General features: G+C 42.3%; 1 protein-coding gene across 1 annotated transcript in view; it reads right to left on the bottom strand.

The window, feature by feature from the left end:
* TMEM135 (transmembrane protein 135) overlaps positions 1-16104 on the bottom strand; it is a 264168-nt gene that overhangs the window by 190531 nt on the left and 57533 nt on the right. The window contains exon 4 of the mRNA XM_015427835.1: positions 4922-4955. Within this exon, the coding sequence (XP_015283321.1) occupies positions 4922-4955 (34 nt within the window). The remainder of the gene's footprint in view (positions 1-4921; positions 4956-16104) is intronic.

Here is a 16104-nt window from a genome sequence, read left to right as displayed (position 1 = left end):
TATATTTTTTATTGTTTGAACGGGAGGAAGAGTTTTGTTTCTTCCCATTACCCCAGGCATTCTTTACATGGTGTATCATTGGGTGGACCAAGGACTTCTTCATTGATTAGAACAGCCACCATGCCCACTGCTACTGAAATACCTCTGATGTTGCTACCATCTTTGATTGGCATCAGAAAACAATTTGAAAAGCTCTTCTTTACACTCCTCCACTTTTCATTGTGATTTTTTCCCCTTCATTACTTCAAAGGTGAGGCAAAACTTTAAAGCTTACTGGTTGAAAGCTTCACTGAAGAGGTGTATTTGTGGAGTATAACAGTGACAGAGAATCAGGAGAGAAAAGACCAGTACTAGGTTTCATACATTTTATCCTTCTCAACGCTAAACATCTTAAAATCATGACTTTCCCATTTAACTCCTAGCAAACCCTGCTTCAGTTGAAAGTTCTCCAAGGACATTGCATCACTCAAGAAAAAACAGCTGTTGCGCAAACTGAATCCTTGAAATAGGCTGGGTTATATCACGGGCCCTTCGGAACCAAAACCTTTGAGGAGGCCCTTCTGTAAGTGTCCCTGCTGACAGAGTAGCAGCTGGTCACTGTAAAATTCAAGACCTTTCTTGGTGGTGGCACCCCATTTATGGAATTCCCTGCCCAGAGAGACCCACCTGGCCAACTCTCTGAAGCATTATTATAAAGCTACTGAAAGCAACTCTTTTCTGTTTGCTCGGAGAAATCATAATTGGGGCTAAACTTATTTGTATTGAATGCAGACCTTTATTTTTTTTCTTAGTTCTTGCCTAGATTTTATTTTTGTTTGCTCAAACGTTTTGTAGTATTGTACTTTTAACCATGTCAATGGTTTGAATAAGGAAGCAGCATATAACAAAATGAAATTAAATGAAAAAGTAGTCCTAGATTGCATACCACTAGTTGTGCCAGTACAGTATACAGAATACTACAGTAGCAATGTCCAATTTTCTGGATTACTCCTCCCCACTAATTCATTCTTTATCTTCCATATAAGATCCCAGTATTTTATTCATTTATTTGAAATATTTACATGACCACCTTTTTCCCTGACCCAATTCCCTGACCGAGGCATGTAACAACAGTACTATAAAACACAATAAAGCCGTATACAACCACGTAATTTAAAATATTATAAAAGATAAACACATTAAAAACTACATTTAATATTGCCATTCTGAAAAAACCACCTTGGGCGCAGCTGGAAAAATATTCCCTTTGGCCAGGATTCAAAGGTACCCCAAAAAGCTCTGTGGAATAATTCTGCCTTACAGCCCCACCAGAAAGCCAGGAAGCTACAAGACCTCTGACCTCTTCCAGAAGCCGAGTCCTCGGGCACTGAAAAAGCCAGAGCCCAGGCCCTGGGGGGAGGCATTGCAGAATGTGTTCTAGACAAGAAACGCTGCTGGCAGGACTGAAGCTGCCGCATGGGAACATACATTTCACACATTTTCCCAACTTTCCCCCCTCTCCCTTCCAAAACACTTCACTGCAAAAGAGAGCGTTTGCCAACTTCTCATCTGCTGTGCTCCTGACTTTTCAGAACTGTGAAGAGAGGATCTTATTCGCGAGCCCTCCCCTCTTTATAACTGCGGTGATCACATTTCACTTTCACCCTCCGATGGAATCCCGGAGTTCTCTTTGATCCCGATATATCTTTAAAGGATTGTCTTATATACACATATATGTTACCAATACATCCCCTTTTACCATCTTAGCAATGTCTTGACTTCGACATGTGCACTCCAAAATAGATCTGGGAAGGCTCGTGAATGTTTGCACAGCCTCCGGGACCAGCTACTATCAATTCTCCATTCCTTGGTATTATAAACATGTTGATTCATTGATTGCAACTGGTTCGGATTCTGAAGCTCGCATTCTCAGCTACATTAGCTCTAAAATTACTTTATGCCTTCTTCTTCTTTTTTTTGCACTGACTTCCAGGGAGGTCAACGGTTGGTTATAAAACATTCGTGTCACAAATGAAGCTCTTACACACTGCAATGTAAATTCACTTTTTCCTGCCTGTGTTTGGCTACCTTTGGAAGCATTCTTCTTTCAGACTAAATTGTTTTTTCCCCAAAAATCCGCAGTGGTTCGAAAATACAAGATCATGCAGGTAGGGTCAGTAAGACACAAAATGGGTCTCCTCTCTCTTGCCAGTCCCTGGGTGCAGAATGAATCCCGCAACCATAAATGGATGCTCCCAAGTGTCATGTTTCAGACACATCCCATCAGACATTAGATTCACCATAATCCCCGCGGTTCTTGTTTTCACATTAAAAAAGCAGTTTTATAGTTCTTATTACTGAGCCTATAACTCAATGTGTTTGATAGAGGCATGGATTGAGAGCCATGCATAAGCTTTAATATGGTTGCATGAATTTTGGGGCTTATTCCAACATTTATATCCATCATGTATGGATGCTAGAGCATCTGCTTTGTCATGCAGAAGGTCCCAGGTTCAGTCTTTGGTTCTCCAGTTAAAAAAGAACCAGGCAATAAATAATGTGAAAGACCTCTGTCTGAGACCTTGGAGAACCGCTGCCAGTCTGAGCCAGTTTGGTGTAGTGGTTAAATGTGCGGACTCTAATATGGGAGAACCGGGTTTGATTCCCCACTCCTCCACTTGCACCTGCTGATGTGACCTTGGGTCAGTCACAAGCTCTGGCACAGCTGTTCCTGAAAGAGCACTTTGTGTCAGAGTTCTCTAAGCCCCACCCACCTCACAGGGCGTCTGTTGTGGGGAGGGGAAGGGAAAGGAGTTTGTAAGCCGCTCTGAGACTCCAAGTGAAGGGCGGGGTATAAATCCAATCTCTTCTTCTTCTTCTGAGTAGACAATACTGACTTTGATCCAGTGGTCTGATTCAGTAGAAGACAGCTTCACGTGTTCATGATTGCGCTCTTCAAACAACTGAAGGGCCGTCACATGGAAAAGGGCAAAGATTTAGTGTCTGTGGTTCCTAAGGGCAGGACGAGAACTATTTTCTCGGAGGGTAGATTTTGGTTGTATATCAGGAAAAACTTCCTAACAGTAAGAGCAGCCCCACAATGGAAGTAATTTTTAGAAGGAAGGGAGGTTTCAAACAGAGGCCTAACAGCCATCTGTCAGGAGTGCTCTAGTTTTGGATTTCCTGTACTGTGGGGAGGGGTGTGGACCAGAGAGCCTCTAACGTCTCTTCCGACTCTATGTTTCCATACCCATTGGCCGATAACTAGCGTTATTATGGAGAAGGGAATTTCTTTTTCTAAAATTCATTGATTCCTCTTATTCTCTCATCGCTTTTAAAAGAGGGATTTCTGTTCGAAGAGAAATCAACGCACCCTTTTGTAAGTTCAGCCCTTACAGTTGTGTTGTGTTATACACCACAACCAGTGTTCCCGCTAAGCTGAGTTAGTGTGAGCTAGCTCACAGTTTTTTAGCCTCCAGCTCACAGATTTTAGTCTTAGCTCAGGAAGGGTGGCTCCAGAGCCAACTAATTGATGCAGGAGTCAAATCGCTCACTCACAACTTTAATGCCCGTAGCTCACAAAGTAGAATTTTTGCTCACGAGACTCCACAGCTTAGAGGGAACATTGCTGTTGGTTTCACAGGAGGACAGGAATGTATGGGAAGACATTGGCGGCCTCTGAGAATCTACAGAGTGAAATCCTGAAATTCTGCAGAACCTCCCTTCCTAGCCCTCCCATCTTCATACTTAGTTCATGTGGATTGGAAGGGTGCATCTGCCTAAGATGACACTATAAACGAGCCAACCACATGGATGGTGACTGAACATTTCTTACCCAATTCACACCTTCCTTGTCCGGCAACTGTTCCTCATGCTTTGTTGAATGTGGAGGATACAAACCATTAAAATAATAATAAAATCTGATGATGCTATTTAGTGGTGGAAAGTGCCACCAAGTCTCAGCCAGCCTACAGTGACTCCGTAGAGTTTTCAAGACGAGAGACGTTCAGTTACTCTGAAAATTACTAAGTCTTTTCTAGTTATTAGTCAAAGCAGCAAAGGATGTACTGCTGCCTGAAACTGTATAGGCTTCTCTGAATTTCTTAAGTTACAGTGGAAACATGTACATCCTTTATGTATGTGCGTCCTTCAGATTTTTTAAAGGAAGAGTCAACGCACGTTCACTTTACAAATGAAACCCGGGACCAATACCTAGATAAATGTGGGGTTTGAGTCATACACTGAGTGGGTGTTGAATCAACTGAATGTAACATGAGAATAGCTCACCACATATATAAAGAAAAATCCAGTGTACACTGTACATCGATTGCATGTGCAGTCACTGTAACTTGTGAAAAGGGCTTGTTATCCGAGATTACAACCAATTTAGCAGAGATTGGTTTTAAAAGACACATGTGAATGATAAAGGCTCGGAATAATATGAAAATGACACTTTTTTGGACTGCTATCATTTATTTTCAAATATTGCCAAGGCAATTGTACAAAAGTCCCATTAATCACATTAAGATAAGTTTTTTAAACATCTGAGTGAATTCAATCAATAGTTAATTACGATCCAAGATCAGAAGTCAACATCATCATCATCAACAAAACATATACACTTTAGTTGTGCATAATGCATGTTCATACAATAGAATAAAATTTGTTAAAACAAGTCCAAATTCGTCTGCCTGATTGGGCACATTTGAGTGAATTGTGTATAAGAAAACCATGTTCACCAACATGTGCTATATGAAAAGTAATAAACACAGCCATATTGTCCGTCACGGAAATTCAGAATCCCAGAATTAGCTGGTGAGAACTGTCAGCTAAGTCACTATGATATTGGCATTACATTTAAGGAGAATACAACTAAAAGGATTCAAAACAGATTCCAAAGTTATTCCCTTCATATGAATATCATCAAAACACTGCTACTTACCAAATTAGCCATGTAAATCGTAAGCAGTCCTCTCCTACAGACAGAAAAACACACAGAAAAATTATTATAGCCATATTGAGCCATGATTCCTCACAACAAAACTAATAATTAGTAACTTTGCTGTTTGTCTAGGATAATGTTCTGTTGATAGAATACAGCAATCGCTCAGATAATTAGCAAGGAGCACGCTTGCCAAGAACATAATAGCCCAGTTCTCAAGCATTTCTGCTTGTTCTCTTGTATCACAAGGCTGATGGATTCCTATTCTGTATGGCTAAATGTGGGGCCTCCCATTGAGACTGATCAAGACGGGTAGCCACGTTACGTCTATCTGTAGCAGTAGAAAAGAGCAAGAGTCCAGGAGCACCTTAAAGACTAACCACATTTGGGGCATGGTATGAGCTCTGGTGCGGAGCTGCGGTGGCTCAAGTGGTTAAGACGCTGAACTGCAGGCTGTGGAAGGTCGGTAGTTCAGCAGTTCGAGACCCGAATGTGCCGCATGACAGAGTGAGCTCCCATCTCTAGTTCCAGCTCCTGCCAACCTAGCAGTTCGAAAGCAAGAAATTGCAGGTAGATAAATAGGTACCACTTCGGTGGGAAGGGAACAGCGTTCTGTGTGCCTCGGTGTTTAGTCATGCCGGCCACATGACCACGGAAACGTCTCCGGACAGCGCTGGCTCTTCGGCTTTGAAACGGAGATGAGCACCGCAACCCTAGAGTCGGATTCGACTGGATTTCGAGCAAGGGAACCTTGACCTTTTTATGAGCTTTGGTGAGTCCCTGCGCACTTCTTCAGGTATCTGAAGAAGTGAGCAGTGACTCATGAAAGCTCATACCCTCACATATATTTTGTTAGTCTTTAAGGTGCTACTGGACTCTTGCTCTGTTCTGTTGCTACAGACAGACTAACATGGCTACCCATCTTGAAGAAAAAATAAAATATTTTTAAAAATTAGAACAGGAAATTAGAAGTAACAAAGACAGATGGTTAAATAATTAATTAAATCGATTAAATGGCAAAACCGATTACATTAAAACAGTTAAGCTCAAACAATTCAAGCACCCCATAAATTCCACAGTTCAGTTCTGCGGCCTCACTGGAAGGCCCCAAAGATATCTGTGTCACCCATTCCAGGAGGCTGTTTGGTAACAGTGCCGTAGCAGCAGAAAATGCTCAGACTATTGTACATTTTATCCTAGAGAGTGAGGGCTCTCTTAAAAACCCAGCTGTAAAGAATGTAACTGAAAGATGGGCTCACACCAGGACAGACGGTCCTTCCATAATGTCAGCCCCAGGTCAAGAAGGGCTTTAAGAATAAGCACCAGCACCTTAAATTAGACCCAGAAACAAACAGGCAGCCAGTGAAGGATGTACTGCAGCCCCGATTAGCAGAGCCTGAAAGCAAAAAGGCCACTGCATTTTGCACCCGCTGAAATTTCCAAATAGTCTTCGAGGGCAGCCACACGTGGAGTGGACTGCAGTCATCTAGCCTTGAAGTCACCATAGCGAGGGTCAGAAGTGGCCAGATGATATGTCTGCAGAAATGGGGACGGCTTCCAGACAAAACACAGCTCGAAATAAATATATTATTAGCCTGTTGTTTTTTTTTCTGACAGGAGGCCTTTGTCCAACAGAAAACCCAGGCTTTCAAATGAGTCCTTCAAAAGTGGCACCCCATCGACGGTGCAGAGGGTCGCCACGATCAGTAAAGACATCTTACCCCAATCATCATCATCATCATTGATTCCCCACTCCTCCACTTGCAGCTGCTGGATGACCTTGGGCAAGTCATAGTTCTGTCAGAGCTGTTCTCTCAAGAGCAGTTGTCTCAGAGCTCTCTCAGCCCCACCTACCTCACAGCGTGTCTGTTGTACGGAGGGGAAGGAGACTGTAAACTGCTCTGAGACTCCGAGTGAAGGGTGGGGTATAAATCCAATCTCTTCTTCTTTCTATTCAGGATTCTATTCAGGATTCAATTTACTGTCCCTTAGGCTCAATTTACTGTCCCTTAGGCTCAGCTCAGAGGCGGCAGCTCCTGGAGTTTTAGTCAATGTGATATATATAACCGACTAACTTCAGTGGTGTGAGGATTTGAACCCAGATCCTCCAAGTTGTATACCCTAACCATTTACCCCACTCTACATACCTTGGAGATCACCTCCCTCACAGTTCATTTCCATCTTTAATATCAACCAACTGTGGTCGTTTCCACACTAGACCTTAAATCCTGGTTCAACCCTGTCCCAAAATTAAATTCTACACTACACGTGAGTTCACCCCATAATTATCTCAAGGTATTTTTTGTTTCCACATTACACTGAGGTCACCCCGGTTTCACCCCACACTTGTCCTGGGATGAATGGATGTTGTTATAACCAGAGATAAATGCAAGGTATTGTGTCACGAGTTGAACTCTGATAAAACCAGGGATGAGATCCAAGTGCGGAAAGGAAGTGTGTTGTCTTACTATGACCAAGTTTCTACACCTAATTCAGCTCTATCCAACTTTCTCTGATCTACCTACAGATACTTTAGCTTCATTTTACAGCCTAGTAATATTCTCAGAGTATGTTCACTTTGATTTTCATAGTTCCCCCAAAAGAAGGGGCCTCTCGGTGATGCACTCTGCTCTGCTCCTTGCCCAAAACAAGCTGAAACAACTGCCCTTCGGTGGTGTGGGATGCAGAATTTCCTTGAACAGTGTTTGTTTCATAGACGTTGTTAATAACCAGAGCCTTAGGTAGTTCCAGAGTTGCAATTTCGCAACTTTTTTGCAGGTGACTACCCCTAGAATGCAAATTCAGTGCACAAAAGTTTATCAGAATGGGTCTACATATGTAGTTATGGGGACAGGTGATATTCAAATGACACTAAGTTTTACTGAACTCTTTTCCCCAGCAAAATATTTCAGTTCAACAACTTTTGGTTATTGGAAAAACATGTTTTGCGATATGGGGGGAGGGGGGTTTAAGTAGAGATGTGAAGGCCCGGGGAAAAAACTGAAAAATTTTGGGGGGAAACCATTTTTTCCTCCTTTTTTCCCCTGAAGCCTTTTTTGGTTTTTTCCGAAAAATTGAAAAAAGAAAAGAAAAGAAATTGATTATGGAACATTTTATTTTAACATGATGAATAAAATATTTTAAGACAAGGTGTTCAAATGTTTTCCAAATCATTTCTACAAAACATGTATGGTATCAGAGTGATTGAATTTCTGTGCACTGAGGACAAACAAGTCCTAGGTTACAAACTGAACTCTCCAATGCAAGAACAAGATGCATTTCTTACTTTATGAGATGCTACTGTCACAAGAAAAGAAAAAGGTTTCAGTTTTGTTTTTGCATGTGGGTGGGTATTCTGTTTGTAATAATTGTTTGGATACACTATATTTTCAATATGCTAGTTGTAATAATTTCATGCCAAATAAAAGTGTCCATAGTCATATTTTATGTTCCTAAAGTAACAGAATTACTTTCAATCTGGAAAAGAAAGAAGCAGTGCTAATGTGGCATTTTTTTTCAATTTTTCCAAAAATTTCCATTTTTTTCCAGGGGGGAAACTGGAAAAAACCCAGGGTTTTTTCCGAGCTTCAAAATTTCCAGAAATTTTACATCTCTAGTGCTAAGTGTTGTCAAGTGCTTCAGACTTATGGCAACCCTATGAATTAGTGGTCTCCCAAATGTCCCATCATTAACACTGAATTACAGCGTAACTCTTGCTGTGGCAAAAAAAATTATCAAGGGTTTTTAATGACTTTTATCTGTACTGGTATGTTTTATTCCTTGTACTTTGTACTTCTTGTTGCTTGGTAATTTTCTGTATTTTTGAATTGTATTACTCTGTACCGTATGGACTATCTAACTTGTTTTTTTATGACCCATTGGTCTGTAAGCATGAAGTATAAAATAAAGGAATAAATAAATCACAGTGCTGTTAAACCCTGTGACAAACATGAATGCTTCGAACCAACACACAGGTGTTCTTCAACTAAGAGGGGATTTGGGAGGACACAAATACAATTCTTTCAGTGTATCAAGCAGGTGACATAAGCTTTAACAACCATCTATGACAAAATAATCTGCACCACTTTAGTTCCCATCCATGGTTAAGTAGACTTGGTACCATGCCTCTCTGACAGTCTGTCCTGCATCTGGTTTAACGTACTTACAGATGAAAATACATTTGGCAATATTCCTGGGAACAGATCTGCATTCTGTAGGGATAAATTCCTGTACTCAGTGGAACAAAAATAAGAAAGTGCCAACCTGGCTGTCGTTTCCTGAACTACAAAGCTGCATAAAACTATTCATCCAAAAGGCTGAACCTTCACTGAGAAACAAATCCCACAGCGCATATATCCGCACACCTTGGAATCCTCAGTACAAAATCCAATACATAAATGGCAGCTAATTCAACCCCACACGCAAATCAAGAAATTACAATTTACCTCCCTAGCAGCTGCCTAACACCCAAGTGGGCCACGATTCCAGACCTAGAACTATGAGAGGGGGTGTCTGGAGGATGTCTGAAATAACAAAGCATGTTTTAGTTATGTTTAATCATTCACACCCACCTATTTCCTACTTTTAGCTGAAGTCCCGACAGTGAAATGCCGGTGCAGGAGTTCACCAAACAGCAACAAGAGCAGCTAAGCTTTCAAAAACATTATGGAGAATGCAAAACACCAACTTAAGCAGAGAGTTTTCGATATTTAAAACAAAAAACCCAAGCAAAAGTTGTTATGAAACCAAATATCTGTAGCACATGGCTTACAGATTCCCGGTCAGTGCTTTCATTTGCCACTTCAGACCTCGAAAGACTGCTTCAGAGTACAGTAGACTAAATACTACAACAGGGCACATTATCTTTTAAATTTATTATCTAAAAAGCTTGACTGTTCTGCAAACTGCACTATTGCATACTTATAGAACTCCTTTTTATGCTGTCTATTTGTGTATGCTGGAGCATCTACTTTGTAGGTTCTATCCCTGGCATCTCCAGTTAAAGAATCTTTAGTAAACATGCATCGGAAAAGACCCTTCTTTGCTTGATACCCTGGAGAGCTTGCTGCCAGTCCAAGTAAACAGCACTGACTTTGACAGACGTATTTATTTTTATTTATTTTATTAGATTTGTATCCCGCCCTCCCCGCATAGCAGACTCAGGGCGAGTTCCATCAAATATAATATACAAACAATTATTAAAATATATAAATACAATAACATTCCTATGTTTCTAATCGAAGCCTCAACAGACGAGGTCTGTTTCAGATTGAGGTTCCCAGATGGTAACACACATCTGACCTGATGAAGGGGAAGCCCAATAGAGGGGGTACGCCCACCGCCACAACTAAATGCATGGTGGAAGAGCTCCGTCTTGCAGGCCCTGAGGAACTGTAAAAGGTCACACAGGGCCCTGATCTCATATGGGAGCTCATTCCACCAGATAGGGCCAGGACCAAAAAAGCCAGACATCCCTAGGGCCGGGGACCACCAGGAGATGCTGATTAGCAGATTGTTAAGCCCTTCGGGGCTCTTAGGGGGAGAGGGGTTCTCGCAGATATGCAGGCCCCTTAACTGTCTGACTCAGTAGAAGGCAGCTTGTTCTGTGTTCATGGGATTCAGTTGTAACTACCCTGACAACTGCCATCTTAGAGCTTCCCTCTGGCACTTCCCTCTGGCACAAAGAACCTTCTGCTGGTACAAGAACAGATCTGCAAGAACCAACCTGATGTTCTGGGAGCTAGTAACCCTTTGAAGGCTATCAGTGTAACTGGGCATGCCACCTACGGCAGACTCTCTTTTGTCCAATCCTGTCTGAGAAACATGGCACATGTTGGTGAATTCCGTGTGCCTGACCCACCTACCTTCATAGGATTCCCTTGCTCAAACATCTGTGTTAGCAATCTAACAGAAGTCTGGCATGTGTCAGCCCAACTCTAACTGGTACATAAACTAGGTGATATTAGCTTTGTTGCCAAGGCAGGATTTTTAATGGTTTCATTAGAGCTGCTCCAATTTAGGAGTGAGCCTAGAAGCCACGGAGTCAAAGCCATCTTGGACTTTGTAAAACAGCCCAAAGAATTTCCAGGACATGGAAGTCATAAACTGTTACACCCTACCTACCAAGAAGAAAGTCAACGAATCCCATATTTTCTTACTTTTATGCTATCTCCATCTTCTTGCAATAACCTTTTTTTGTAAGAGTACACCTACATTTGATAGGAGAGGCTGCCTATACTGCTGCTTTCTCGAAAGGAGCAGAGTTGCAAAGGGAACCTAGAATCTTGGCCAGGGCAGACAAGACAGTTATTGGGCAAGCCAGTTTGGTGTAGTGGTTAAGTGTGCGGACTCTAATCTGGGAGGACCGGGTTTGATTCCCCACTCCTCCACTTGCACCTGCTGATGTGACCTTGGGTCAGTCACAAGCTCTGGCACAGCTGTCCTTGAAAAAGAGCAGTTTGTGTCAGAGCTCTCTCAGCCCCACCCACCTCACAGGGTGTCTGTTGTGGGGAGGGGAAGGGAAAGGAGTTTGTAAGCCGCTCTGAGACTCCAAGTGAAGAGCGGGGTATAAATCCAATCTCTTCTTCTTCTTCTTATTCCCCATAACCTGCCTTTTAATGGGATGGTGGTGGCACTTCAGCAGGGAGGGCAAGAATATAGCACATTCCAAAGGATGCACTTATATTTCAGCCTATGAGTACAAGAGCCCAGCAAACAAAACAAAAATACCTTTGAGGGAGGTCAGAAATGAAATCATCACAAACCAATGTGATATATATGAGAAAATGACTGATCTTCCCTCCCTCCACCTTTACAACAACACTGAAAAGTTCAAATACTTTAAAGATGAGACAAGCAACTCCTACATCTCCGGTACTTGAGCATTCATCTAAAAATTCCCAGGACCTTTATAAAAACTGCTTCGGTGGTCAAAGGCTTTCTACCACTCTCATATACACTGAGTGGGGGAGTTTCAAAGGCAAGCAATATTGACGGGAAGCTCCCAAGCTCATTTTCAATGAACTTCAAGCATCCATCATTTTTAGGGGGGGGGGCAACAGCACTATTTGGAAAGCTTACAATGGATTCTATGGTTCATTTACAGTCAAGATTTAGACTCCACGCTTGTACTCCAGTTTCTGGTTCGCTTTTATTGCCAGAACCACAGTGTCGTTTTGTCACTTCCACTTCAATGTAATTACAGCATAACTTCAGAAAGAACGGCAATTCCCAGAGCACTGAAGACTGAGCATAACTTGCTAAATCATGATGAGCAGGGTCATGGGCTTTGCGCATGAGGGGGAAAGAGTTCATAATTCTGTTCTGGTTTGGTGTAGTGGTTAAGTGTGCGGACTCTAATCTGGGAGAACCGGGTTTGATTACCCACTCCTCCACTTGCACCTGCTGGATGACCTTGGGCAAGCCATAGTTCTGACAAGAGCTGTCCTTAAAAGGGCAGTTCTTAAAAAAGCTCTCTCAGCCCCAACTTCCTCACAGGGTGTCTGTTGTGGGGAGGGGAAGGGAAAGGAGTTCGTAAGCCACCCTGTGGCTTCAAGGGTATAAATCCAATCTCTTCTTCTTCTTCTCATGTTATTCAAATATGTATATAGTCATATATCCTCACTGTTCAGGCAACCAGAATCTGAGCTTGCCAATCTGAGCCATTTAAACAAGTACACCTGACACCATGGGGCAGCCCTTAAATTAAAACTGCAAGCAAATATATCCTCATGGCTTGCATGGGCCAAATCAGGTATAATGTCTTCATTTTTAATATTTAAAATATTAATTAGCCATCTTTCTTCTTTACGAGGCTCAAGGCAGCTTACAACATAGATAAAGCACATGTAAAATAAAATACACTAAAGACATAACACCAAAATTTAAAATCACAACTCAAGACTGCAAGTAGATTTAGAGAGAAAGAGACTGGATTTATACCCTGCCCTTCACTACCCGAAGGCTTACAATCTCCCCCCTCCAACAACAACACACACCCGGTGAGCTAGGTTGGGGCTGAGAGAGAGCTCTTTAGAGCACTGCTCGTGAGAGAACAGCTTTGAAAGAGCTTATGACTGACCCAAGGTCTCACCAGTAGCTGCATCAAACCCAGTTCTCCCAGATTAGACTCCGCGCTCCTAACCACTACACCAAATGCACAACAAACCTAACCACAAACCAAATGCAGCCCTAAATAAAACCTAAATTAACACAGCTGTAAATAATGATGAAATTATAAATCTTTCAGAGACTTAGAAATGGAATACAATCCCCAACTCCACAGACATTGGCAGAACCTGCAATTAACCCACTGCCTACATACCAAACTTGGCCCAGATGCACTTGCAGCTTCAGAACTCCCAGACATACTGCCTTTTTTCACATCTACAGATTCATCACCAAAAGAACGCAAATCCTCATATGCCTATTTGAAACATGAGCATGAACCTGTAACTGAGACAAGGCAGAACTGGAATATGCAACTCAATCTCCAAATTTAGAAAACAATGCAGTAAGAAATATTGTATGTTAAACTTCTGTAGACCTTAGCTTACAACTGATCAAAAAAGGATTATTCTCTAATTATTGGACACCCAGTAGATTTCCTTAAATAGAGATTATCATATTTGGATAGGCATTAGAGATGTAAGCAGCGAAGACCAAATCTGACACATATGTTATGAGTATCTTCGATTATCATGCCATTTGAGTAAGAAATTAATAGATAAATATACTTTACAGTGGAATGAGGGAGGGAGGGAGGGAGGGAGGGAGGGAGAAGTTTTATACCCCGCCCTTCACTACCCAAAGTTGTCTCAAAGCAACTTACAATCGCCTTTCCCTTCCTCTCTGCACAACAGACACCCTGTGAGCTAGGCGGGACTGAGAGAGCTCTGAACGAGCTGTGACTGACCCAAGGTCACCCAGCTGGATTCATGAGAAGGAGTGGGGAATCAGACCCAGTTCTGCAGATTACAGTCCTGCCGCTCTTAACCACTCTTAACGACCACACCAAACTGGCTCTCTGGGTCTTACGAGCCTTGGGAATAACTAGACAAATCATTCTTCAGAAGCGAAAAGCAAAAGCTGCACCACAGATTGAAATAACGTACTGAAGCAACATTAGACCTTGCAGTCAAAGAAAGAGCTGCTTTTAACAGGCAAGAAATAAATGTGAACTATCACAACACTTCGGGGGGGGGGGATCCTACCGTTCTCCAGCCAAAGGAGCCCTCCACCAAGAACCTCCTATGGAAGAGCTACTTGAGTTGGAGAACTTATACCAGAGGAAGGCTTCAAACTTTGCTCCATGGAGCAGTACCACCCTATTGACTTTCGATGGTTTATTACCTTTGGAGTAATCCTGTGGAGGTAGGAGGAGGTGACACTGAAGCCTCATCCCCCAAACTCTGCCATTTCTCCTATGCCTTCTTTCAAACATTGCCCATATACTCCAGACCTACATTCTGGCTTAATTTTAAAGCTTTTCAAATGAAATGTTAAGATTCTCACAACTCCTGTACCCTATACTAAATCCCATCCAAAATTCCGGTGCTGGCACAGAAATCAACACATCTATTTGAATGGTGCCCTTCACACTACATTGGTTTCATCAGGACCCTCCCCTCCCCAAACCTTCCCCTCCTGAAGTTCCCTTCCTCAAATCTCCAGGTTTTTCCCAACCCAGAGTTGGCAACCTTATCCAGCAACCTTATCCAGCCAGTTTGGTGTAGTGGTTAGGAGCATGGACTCTGATCTGGGAGAACCGGGTTTGATCCCCCACTCCTCCACATGCAGCTGCTGGTGTGACCTTGGGTCAGTTATGAGTTCTTTCAGAGCTGTTCTCTCACGAGCAGTCCTCAGAAGAGCTCTCTCAGCCCCGCCTAACTCACAGGGTGTCTGTTGTGGGGAGGGGAACGGAAAGGAGTTTGTAAGCCGCTCTGAGACTCCTTCGGGTAGTGAAGGGCGGGGTAGAAATCCAACCACCACCACCTCCTCCACCACCACCACCACCACCACCACCACCACATTACATTCTGAAACACTGGCCTCGCTTCCTCCAAACAGAACCTAAAGCTTTAAAATTGCAACAGTTCCAATAAGCAATACCTGAATCATGGTACTAAACACTTTCTAGCGATGGTTAAGTGAAAAGGCTTATACTGCCTGCTTCCTTCTCCACCTCTTCCCTTTTCTCACTGGTTATACTTTTCCTTCTCCTCTCCCTCCGCTGCCTTTTCCTCCTCCTTTCTCTCACCCTCTTGGATTTCCCTTTCCCTTCTGAGTTACATCCAGTGTTCCCTCTAAGCTGAGTTACTGTGAGCTAGCTCAGTTTTTCAGCCTCTGGCTCACACGTTTTTGTCTTAGCTCAGGAAGGATGGCTCCAGAGCAAACTGATTTATGCAGCAGCCACATCGCTCGCTCACAACTTTAATCCCAGTAGCTCACAAAGTAGAATTTTTGCTCACAAGACTCTGCAGCGAGTTTAACACTAACAGTGGCTAGCATTAACCAAAGAATTTACAGAGCACCAGTTGTAAGCAAACATGCCTCACATGAAAACTCATGTTTCACAGGCAAAAAAACCTTGACTGAAAACAGAAAACTGTGATCTTGCACCTTTGCAAAAATACACAGGAGGCACAATACAAAATCAGGCAGATGAGGGGGCAAAATCATTTTATCCAGATTTATGAGCTTTTAACAAAAATCCAGTCTGACCCAAAATGCCTGTTATACAAAAGCCTTGGAAAACAGGAAGCGCTTTATGGAATTAGCCAGTAAAGTTTAAATCTACCATACTGCCACAAACATTAATTTGCAATAACATTTCAGCCCACATACTATTTGTATTTAAGTTGTCAAATCCGCAAAAGCCACAAAAGTCTTGTGGTGTTTAGCTTATAGCACATATACTGTTGGAACACTTAATAGGTAGCATACCATAATCAGTAATAACAGCATGCTGTACAAACAATCTCTCTGTAAAGAACTGTTTCTCCATGCACCTGGAAACAAAGATCTACGTATACATGCCTGCCAATTTTATATGGCAATTAGTAACATCCCATGGGTAACTTTGCAGAATATGACTGTGCAAATGTCTACAGGGGGAAAAATCAAAAACTCTGTACTGTTAAGATCTTGGCATAAGCAAACTGATCCTAAACACATTTACAAAC

Source organism: Gekko japonicus, unplaced genomic scaffold, assembly GCF_001447785.1.
Source record: "Gekko japonicus isolate JY-2015 unplaced genomic scaffold, Gekko_japonicus_V1.1 scaffold612, whole genome shotgun sequence".
In the NCBI taxonomy this organism is placed as follows: domain Eukaryota; kingdom Metazoa; phylum Chordata; class Lepidosauria; order Squamata; family Gekkonidae; genus Gekko; species Gekko japonicus.
Note: the sequence above shows the minus strand (reverse complement) of the source record. Positions and strands in the feature narration are given on the sequence as shown.